The sequence below is a fragment of the Centroberyx gerrardi genome, chromosome 8, assembly GCF_048128805.1.
Source record: "Centroberyx gerrardi isolate f3 chromosome 8, fCenGer3.hap1.cur.20231027, whole genome shotgun sequence".
Lineage (NCBI taxonomy): Eukaryota > Metazoa > Chordata > Actinopteri > Beryciformes > Berycidae > Centroberyx > Centroberyx gerrardi.
In genome coordinates, this window is record NC_136004.1 from 21,888,603 (window position 1) to 21,899,590 (window position 10,988).

The following is a 10,988-nucleotide window of genomic DNA, read 5'->3' on the forward strand; positions in this document are numbered from 1 at the left end:
ACTTTACTTGTATTTATTCATTGGATTGGACTGGTGTAATGGGGACATCAGAGTGAGTTATGTGACTCTCAGGCATTTTTTTTGCCTTTTAATTAATCTTTTAATTTCTTGAGAATACCATGCTATACTAATGGTATATATCATTTGGCGATGGAGCAACATTGAAAACAAGGAAAAGAAGCCTTTTGTCCGTTGTTCACAGCACCTGCTTTTGAACCAAGTGTGAAATGTGTTAAGGCTGTTGTGCGGAGATAAGAAACGAAGAGGGTTGATCTTTATACGGACTGAATGAGAGACAGAGAACAGGATCTCATAAACACACTGATTGCCGTCATTATGAGTTGAGGATATGCCAGTGGATATCCGCAAGGAAACGTTCATTCAGACAGGCAGACATTACCTGTCAGCCATTACAGGTTATTGCCCAATCCAACTATTTTATGATGTCAGGGGTTATGCCTGAGGTTGGATGAGAATCAATGCCCATTTTTTACCTTCAAACTTGTTGCAGAGAAGAGCTTCAGGGATCGGTTTAGTGTTTAGGTGAAGTTGTTGATGTTCCACTGACTAGTGTCAAATAGGTAGGTGGATTGGTGGGTGAATAAATGACCTTAAATCACAGGATTTATGGATCAAAGTAATGCGCAGTATGCACATTTTTCACTGGTGCAGGACAAGGATTAAGCTGCTAAATTCAAAGTAGGTCTGCACATTTTGGTTCCACCAGTTTTTTTTTATTGTGGCAAACAATGTTTTAAGTTGTTCTTTGTCAGGTGTGTTTGGGAGAGTACCCATAATCCATTTAAATAGCTTGTTAGGACATCACATGATCTCATACTCAGAAAACATACAAGTTCAGCATAGGTTGAATACACCTGTCTGCATCAGCATCTAAATGATAAATGATTGACTTAAGGACCATAATACCCAAATGCAAACATACAAAATGCACCGTAGACAGTTATCATTCAGAGAAAATATCAACATTTACATGATTCAGTTGTTAGGGGAGAAATCAACAGTGCATATGTTTAAATAGGATCAACCCATAAATACAGTCCAGTGTGCAGCACTGTCCTAACAAGCTAACAAAGACCAACTCAACCGTTTGCCGCAATACAAATCTGAATGTAGTGTGGAGCTACTTTGACCTTAAATCACAGGCTACCTGTTCAAGAGATTTACTTTAGAGGACTTCTTTATTGACAGGTATTATAGCATTGTGAAATATCTAGGAAAGTGTGAAGAGACATATAATGCAAAAGACAAGATGATTCTTATGTTGAACAGGAAATATTTGGAACACAGAAATCAATACGTAATACAATATCAAGCTTTAGTATCTTGATATTCTTACTCCATAACACAAACACACCCTGGAACAGGGGTGGCATGGTTCACTCCAACCCACATAGTGGTATTAACATTACTTGTGAACATACAGGTATGCTCAATGTTAAAAGTGCATAAATTACATACAGATAAGAGTGAACGTGCTGTCTGTGGAACCAGGCTTACATGGATCCAGTTGGAGTAATACTGTTCTCAGCTTACTTTATTTATGTAAGACCACCAAACAGGTTTACGACTCAAAAATGCAGTTCATCCATGAACCTCATCAGCTTGCTTTAGGAAACCGAGAGCGAGATAATACACCAGTCAACACCTTTTGAGTAACATCAAGATGCCAGTACCTCAACACCACTGCCCCAACCGGCAATACCACTTTAAAGACCTTCGACGTCGACTTGTTGATGGCATAGTCTTGAATGCGGCCAGGTCAGAGGGCAGAGTTCAGAGGTCAAGCGCTGGGCATGGGTTCAGGGCACAAAGGTGAAGTCAACACCTGCCTGCGGTCCATCATTTGGCAGCCGTGCAATCCATCCACATGTGGCACTTCCCTTTTGTTTGGAACTTTCTTGAAGTTGAGTTCAGTTACACTGACTCAGGAAGTCATATCTATTCAGGATCAGCAATTTTCCCTATTTTCTCAACCAATTAGGTAAAGACATTATTCCCCTCAGTGTCTGGGCAAGGCTCCCCGCTGCTCCTCTGTGTGCGCTTGTCCCTGGAGAACAGTCTGTGTCTGAGAGTAAGGAGGAGGCTGCTCCCAGCTCCATGTGCAGTCTGGGATCTCCGAGCTGTCCCGGCTGTACAGAGGGGGGGCCAGGCACAGCGTCATGCCCACCTCATCGACCACCGCCACAGAGTCAGAGGCTCTTTCTGGACACACCTGGTTCCCCTGGGACTCCTCGTAAGACGGAGGGTAGGAGCTGAGTCTGCAGAGGGAAAAGCAGAGAACGTACGGTTGCTATTGGCTTAGTTGTTTGTTAAAACATTTGGACATTTGTCGGAGCGTCCCGGTGGCTCAGGGGTCGCGTACCATGTAACCACGACGTCCCAGGTTCGAATCTGGCCCAGAACCTTTGTCGCATATTATCTCTCTCTCCCCAATCTTTCCTGCCCTCTCCACTTTACACACACTCTAATAAAGGAAAAATATGCCAAAAAAAAATCTTAAAAAAAAAGAAACTGGATATTTGTGAATGATAGGTATTGAAATACCAACATTATCAGAATGTGTCTTAAAATAGGAATGAGTATTGATTTTTGAAGCTAAAACACAAACATTTCTCTCATCATTTCTTGCACATCATCTACTCTGGAGAGGGACTTGAAAATAACTTCAAATGATTAGGTCAATATTTTACAAAACCAAATAGTTATGGTCACAACTAAGCAAGAGTAATACAACTGCTTGGAAACAAATTACCTCAATGTTCACTATAGTCTAATTGCTTAAAAACACATTTCTATGATATTCTGTGTTTTGTGAAACTAGCCTGAGTGCTTTAAAATACACTGTTTCAATACAAATCAGAGAGCATCTTTATACGACATTTTGCAAGTTTGGTACATGCAGTCGCAGTCGGCCTCACCTGTCAACAGTGTAGATGTGGATGTTTTGGTTGTGCGCTCCTCTCTGGTACATCTTGCTCTTCATGCTGCGGCACATGGCCCAGAAGACTCCGATGAGCACGCCCAAGAAGCCGCAGGCGATCATGACGTAGGCCAGGATGACCCTCAGAGTGTAGTGCTGGTCCGTCTGCAGGGACACCAGGTACGCCCCAACACAGATCAAGCCAAATCCCACACCAGGCAGCACCAGACGGGCCAGGGAGCACAGCTGCTTCTTCACATCCATGATCATTTACCTCACTTCTTGTTTCTTTATAGGTGTTTCCAGCTGCTCGTTTCCCTCTTTTTTGTTCTTGGCTGATGGTCTCTCACTTTTTTCTAAGAGTTAAGTTCTTTCAAAGTTATTGAAGATACAAAGAACAGGCAGAAGGTTGCTAGGGAGGAGTATTGTATTTTGATCTCTAGCTGTAGTGCCAGTCCAGAATGAGACTTATTCAATTTTAGTTCCTTTAGTACTTAGTACTAGTACTAGTACTTAACAGAAGTATTTGCACCAACAAGTAGCCGCAGTAGAAGGTGTGTGAGTTTATGAAAGTGTGTCTTTGTCCCTTCAGGCAGAAGGGGCGGTGGCTGGGATGTCCCTGCCTCCTCGGTTGTATATTAACACAGCATTAATACGGGGTCAGGGGGATGAGAGAGATAGGACTGGTAATGAGGCACACACACACACACACACATTCATGTCACACTGAAAAGTATGAAAACTGTTTTTGTCCTTTTTTTCCACTCCTCATTTCATTCTTTCTGCCCTCTCACACACACACACACACACACACACACACACACACACTCCCCTATACAGATACCACTCTTACACACACTACCCTCTGCCCCCCGGCCTTTTTTATTTTTTTTTTTTTTTTTAAACATACCCTACCTTTGTATCGCATTTTGGTGGTTACTTGTTATCTGATTTTTTGTCTATCACTGTCTGTAAGCCATTGCCTGTCTGTTTTGTATGGTATGTTATGTTGTCCGACCTGATATTCTGTACAAAATTATATCTTTGTTTGTTAAGCATAAATAAATAAATAAAAAACACTCAATATACTCTAAATTCTTTAAAACATTATTCTTTCTTTATGCTTTATTCTCTTAATTCTTTTAAATTCTAAACGTTTATTGAGCAGGGCAAAAAGGGAGGAGTAAGAGTATTGGCATTACCTATTATTACTAATCTTAGTATTGTTATTTCTACTTTTGACTTTATTTTATTCATTTCATTTTGCTCTTTTGTTTTCATTCTGCAAATGTCATACTATGCCTACTATAATTGTGCCATTTTTAATGTAATAATTTAGTCTTGATTATAATGATCCCTGAGACCTCTAACCATACAGCATCAACAATATGACTAAATTGATTAATTAAAAACCGGGCTATTCATTCAGACTCAATTAAAAATGAATACAAATCTTTAACTCTTAAAAATGACAAGTACAATGAGGGCAGGTATAGTGTGGGACAACCCATGTTGATAATATGTAACAAAATAATGTAAAAACAAGTGATGTGTTCTTTGAAGCGGACATCAGCTGTTAGGCGTGTCTGTAGTTGCATCTGACCACTTGACACAGCACAATTCAAGTCATAAAGTCACTTGTTTTCCAGTAGGCCTATATTCTTTCTCCCAGACTGTTGTTTTTGTGCATGCTTTTCTTGGAACTTGGACATTTGGTGCAAATGTGTCCAGTGTCAAATTCTCAGTTTTTTTGTGCAGCAAAAATTAGCAAAAAAACCCCTAATCAAACAAACAAAAATTGGAAAAATTGAAAAATTGGCAATTGAACATTTTTTAATTCATCATTATTGTAATGAATTATTGAAATGGTGCTTCCTCTGTATATGAGCTCACCCTAATCCTAACCCATTAATCAGATCAGTAAGTCAGTAAATCAGTATGTTTTTGCAATAATCAGAATTAATATAAAACAAATTAGCCACTTGGGAAAAACTTTTAGCTAATGCCATACAAATAAACTCTTTTACTTTCCATTTGTATATTTATTTTTTATCTCTCAAATCAATTATGTAAATCCTTTGAAAGAATGTCAATGAATGATACCTTTGAACGCTTTGCATGCACTTTGGCCTTCATGCATATTATAACAAGCAGTTACGTTCGGACTTGTTTTACAGTAAAAATATGACTTCCGTTACATAAAGCTGAACAAACTATGCAGTAAGCAGGCACTAAACAGCACTGACCACACCTGAAACAAGGTCAGGTGTTCAAAGGACCAATTGTTTTCTACTGAAGTGTACAATGCATTTTATTGTTTTGTGAAGACTAAAGAGATTAAATTTAAAGGGATTTTTTGTGCAAATAGCAGCATGACCCTGTCTATAAAGTGTGTGCATACTAAAGTGATTCAAAGATAGTATGTAATCTGTTGCACAGCCCTTGTGAATTTCTTATATTTCTCCTTTCTATTTGCCCTTGACCTACCAGCCTCTGCTATGTACTGTACCTCGCTTATTATGAATGAAGTCTCTCCACACTTTCTGTGAATGCAACACGGATATCAGAACTCATACTGGCGCTGTGAGAGTTTAATGGTTTTATGAGCCCTGAGTCTTATCAGAGTGGTGTTAATCTTCTGAACTCAGGCTAGCCTGGGTATTGCACCACGGGAATGTTTTCGACAGGTTAACACCCCTTTCTCTCTGATAACTATGTCAGATACAGTATCGTCATCTTAATAGGTAGGAATTATCAAATAATGAGTGCTAATAGTAGGACTGTATAAATGTTATGCAGGTTATAAATCATCATGTCTGAGCAACACTCAGCAGTCTAATGTAATGCCAAGCATGCTACAGGAGATCAATTGGTCAGAGACCAAACTGTGGTACTTTCATCTATGATGATGATAACTCAGCATGTTCCAGTACCTGAGATAGCGCATTGATTGAAGGCTATTTTTTTTCAGTAGTGCTATCACAACTGACAGGGGAAAACGTCTAGACTCACAGTGTGAGAATGACACTGCAGTATGCTGCCTCTATGTAGCAGCCAGTCACCAGCCAATCAGAATCAAGTATTCGCGGAGGCTGTGGTGTAATTTTCATATGGGAATGGATTATTGCTCAGGGGAATTTCAATGTCTGTGTCATTATATAATTCCTTTATCAAATGTGTTTTTCTCCTTTCCTATGGAGGGATATTTAGTTTGTATAAAGTCACAAAGAGCATGTGAGCAAATAGTCCATTTTATCAACAATTTCCTCTCAAGGAGTTGTTTATGGCCTGATTTGCACCTTTCTGTCATGTCACTGAAAACGGCTACAAAAGGGACCCTCATAATCCCCTCATAAAGGTGTCTGATTATGAGGGTCCTTATCAATGACAGATTAGCATATGCTATCTCTAATAGTTATTGTAAGAGCTTCAGGCTCCTCCACACAGTAGCTGCAAGATTACAGTGACTGTTTCTCTCATGTTCAGCTGCAGTGGATTACATTAAAGAGTCTGTCACCTGAATAGAGAAGCTACCAATTTCTCAATATGTATCAAAATGAAATAAAGGGGGAAGGCTGAGAAAGAGAACTTTGCATGTAGCTCCTGTTGATTTGATTGGTTGAATCCTTTTAAAAAAAATAAATCTAGCTGATTCCATCTACAATGACCCTTATCTTATGGACAGTTCAATTATTAGTATGTATTACTATTACTGTGTATGATGGGAGGCATGTCTCTATATATAGTGCATTAGGAGGGCGTATGTTAACGACTAAATAAAAACAACATGCCTATTCAGTGAACCCAAACAGTTAAACTCTCTCTCTCTCTGTCTCTCTCTGTCTCTCTCTCTCTCTCTCTCTCTCTCTCTCTCTCTCTCTCTCTCACACACACACACACACACACACACACACACACACACACACACTCACGCGCACACACTGGGCTCTTGTGGACCTCATTATTGAATGATAATTATAGACAGAGTGAGACAGAGAGCCATTAGCTGTGAGGGAAAGAGTGAAGGGCTGGTTATTAATCAGCTGGACTCTGATGAGGACCTGCCGTCCCCTCTGTCATTAATACACATCAGGGTCAGACTGCACACTCAGCAATACACAACTTCACTCGTTACACTGTTACACACTCTCCAGAGAACATGCACACAGAGTGGGGGGTGTTAATGCTAACTTTGTTGAGATGATTTGTATCATACATGCATGGGCAGGCATGATGAGTACATTTTGCTTAACGTGTGCAACATTGGCTGTTTAGTCATATGCAGTTGTAGTACCATGAGAGGTCCAGTGGGGGCGACATTGGATTGTTTTCACTAGGGCTATTGGTTAGTGAGGGGGAGCCCTGCAGAACCACTAGTAAACACAATATAACAAGAAGATAGAAAATATATGAACTTAGACTAAACTATCAACTAAAATGATCATGGTAGAATGACATACAGAAGTCCCTCAAACCAAGACCACAGGCACCAAAACACAGACTTTGCTGTGAAAGGATTAGGCTCATGGTTCGTAGTGTGTATTGAAACCATCTCCCGGACCTGTAGTCACATACGTAACTCTAATGCGATCCAGTTGGGAGTGGGGGAAAGGTTCCAGCCTGCCTGGTTTCGATAACCACGCTCAATCACACGGGGAATTGTGGTTCAGATTTTCCCCATTTTGTCACAGATTATAAATCTCCTGAGCTCCGAGCATTGGATAACGTCGTTATAAAACCATTCACTTAATCTCCAGCCATGGTATCATTTCATCATTTTGGAGATGCTATTATGGATCACAGAGATATATCTGACAGTGAGCCATATACAGTATGTTGCTTCAAGAGAGAAAAAAGAGGTCTCAAAACTTGGTCATCGCGCAGAACAGAAAGGAAGGAGGGAAAGGGTGAGGGAAAGTGTGTGGGGGGGTAAGGTAAGGAAGGGAGGAAGAAAGGAGGGTAGGAGGGTAGGAGGGAGGAAACAGGGACAGAAGGACAGAAGGAAGGAGTGAAGCAAGGTTTCAAAGTTTCTAAACTCCCTCTTTTTCTCTTTCTCCCTTTCCCTCCCACTCTCATTCCCTGTATCTTCATTTCTCTCAGTATATCTATCTGTCTGTCTCAATGGCTCTCTTACTGCTCTTGCCGTGTCCGTTCTCTGGCGTTGCATGTGGTCTCGCCTGTAGTGTAACACTGCTCTTTCCTGTAGTAGCTGTATAAACCCCTATAGTTGTCTGGACTTGCCGAGGCAGGAGGGGATCAATGAGGAGATCGATAGGGTCCCTGGGAGTCCTAATAGCCCTGTTACTGCTCCCTGACTCCCAGCCTGGCTGCCTGATATAGCAGCACACAGTAGGGGAGCAGTGTGTGTGTGTGTGTGTGTGTGTGTCATCCAGACCCAGTCTACTGCCCCCCTCTGAGTCTGTATTTACACTTGGGTCATGATACAGCACAACAGGCTCCGTAAGCGTGCCGTTGACAGAAAGTTGATGGCAGCAGATGCATTGTATGTTCTATATGAACTTGTTGTGTTTATCCTAGTCATTCAATCTACATCTTATCTTTCCTGGCAGATCTCCAAGTAAAACAAAGCTTCTTTTTCTAAACGGCTCAGACTACCAAACATCATAGAAGCTATTATAACAGGAAGAAATTACAGTAGTGTGTGTCATTGATAATGAGTTGTTAATAATATGCTATATACCAAGGCTGGGCAAGTTTATCATAGTTTATCATAGTCATTTGACATCTAATGACAGATGCAATGACAATGCAATTCTATTCTGGGTGTCTGAGATAATGGAAAATCAGACTTTAAGCACAACTTAGATGTCTCTGATGTTTTGTTGTGATGAAACATATTGTAATATATGTGTCATCCAGTCCTTGTCCACTACCCCCCTCTGTGCCTGTATTAACATACAGCACAGGTTCTGTAAGTGTACCCAAATTAGCTGTGAAAATGTACAATATACCATAAAAGACCATGTGCAATGAGTACGATATGGACTTACTGATGTCTAAACACTGCAGGCAGATTTCCTAGATTATCAAACTTCATACTGGCGTCTCAGTTGTCGTAATAAACGTGTAATGGAGGTATGTGGGTGAGAAAGGGCAACAAAGGGAATCCACTTAAGTGATTTGAATTGCAGGATACAATCCTCACCAATTAGATCAACACAATGAAGGTTGTTGAATCTTTGCAATAGGGTCAGATCATCAGTCTGCTGTCTGCCACAGAGAAAGGGGTTTCACCCAAACATCCATACACATGGGGAGAAAACAAGACTACTAACAAGCTGGACAAGCACAACTCTACTTTATCTGAAGGGGCAACAGGAAAACATTTTACAAAATGTAGGCGAATGGTTGACAGGCTGTATTCCCACAAACACTACAAAACTACAAAAAGCAAACACACCAAGTTAGAGGACATGAGCAGCGCTGGGTAGGACTCTACTTTATCACCAGAGAAAATAACTTCTCATCTGTAATAATGTAGGGATCAGCGGTAAGTCAAATTAAACATACAGTATACAGTATATACTGTAAATCTGCATAGAGTGCCTGTATCCCATCAGGCGACGCCTCTGCAGCTCATTACAGGTCTCCAGAAATACGCCTGTGATCTCAGGCAAACAGTCATTCTCTACATACATCACATACTATGGGTGTAAGGATGTAAAGTTCAAAGATCCGCAGCGGAGTCATGTTGGAGGCAGATGTTGCTCTATATATTGAGAGCCGACTGGAGTTCCCGCATTACGTTCCTCTGGGGTAAGATGATAAGATGATGGGGCCAGGCCCGGCCCGCGTGGGCCAGGGGGAGAGGTAATAATCGCAGCGTATAATTCAGGGTAATGAAGGCTCCACCACTAGATCAGCCATAAAGAATGATAGGGAGGCAGAGGGGGAGCCGCTCACACGTTTGACCTCCACTGGCAGCCCTCCACCTCCTATAAATTTGTTCTGTGGTCTCACTCCAGGCAACCAAATGGGGGATGAAGGAGCAGGGAAGGAAGGAGAGAAAGGGAGAGAGATGGATAGATATAAAGGAAGGGAGGGAGTGGGGGAGAGAGAGAGAGAGAAGAGATGAAGAGATGAGACAGAGTGAAAGAGGGAGAGAGAGAGTGTAGTGGGAAGAAAGAGCGGACACACAGACAGAGAGAGAGAGAGAGAGAGAGAGAGAGAGAGCATGATTTACATCTGCCCTCAGCCAAGACACAGAGAGGTCAAATCCCTCTCTCTGATCTTTGGAGAAATATACAACTTGTCTCCATTGGAGCGATTGGACCCAAAATAGCGCACCGTAATATATTGTGCTGTATTGGATCTCCTTTGAGGGGAGAGACAGATGAGAAGAAGAGCCTCTTTGTTAAATATTTTTTGATTACAGCAGCGGAGGAATCTGCAGTTCAACCTGTAGTTTTCTATTAGCCGGGCGTGACGTATGAAAAAAATCCTGAAAATAAACTACGGCATCTATTACCATCAAACAAGGAAACATTGTGCCTTTCTCACACACAACTCTCTCACACTCACTCCGTCCCTCCCTCTCTTTTTTTTCTCCAGTTCATCGGTATGCAGGCAGTGTGGCAGTATACTGTGGGCAGACTGGGCTGTGCTGCTCCCCTCTACATGTCTGCTAAATGACAGTAATTATTTTCCTGGGCTGCAGGCGACTCATGCATGTTTTATTTCCACCTCCACCTCCCCCATCTGCCTGCCTGCATGGCCATGCATGGCACATTGTGGTGGAATGAAAAAAAAAAAAAAAAAAAGCCCAGAACATTTTATTTCTCTCCATACCTTGCTATGGGTCCCTACTGGGTTCTCCACCCCCGGTTCCTTTTACTGAGGAGGGGCCCAGTCTTTTACTCCTATAGCACCAGGGGGATTTTTACAGGAACTGACAGATGCTGTTAGGCTGGTCTCATGATGGTCTAGACGGAGATAAAGACACCTAATGGTGGTTCACGTACACTGGCTGCTGTTGTAAGCGTTTTGCCACAAAATGGCTGCCGTGCTTCATTCAGGTATAGGTGCC

General features: G+C 41.5%; 1 protein-coding gene across 1 annotated transcript; it reads right to left on the reverse strand.

The window, feature by feature from the left end:
* Positions 1 to 2,020: 2,020 nt before the first annotated feature.
* LOC139908194 (transmembrane protein 252-like) lies at positions 2,021 to 3,205 on the reverse strand. The gene is made up of 2 exons (XM_071894799.1): positions 2,940 to 3,205; positions 2,021 to 2,279 (listed from the first exon to the last, which is right to left on the reverse strand). Exons 1-2 carry the CDS (start codon positions 3,203 to 3,205, stop codon positions 2,021 to 2,023), a joined length of 525 nt encoding a protein of 174 aa, XP_071750900.1.
* Between the last annotated feature and the right edge of the window lie 7,783 nt (positions 3,206 to 10,988).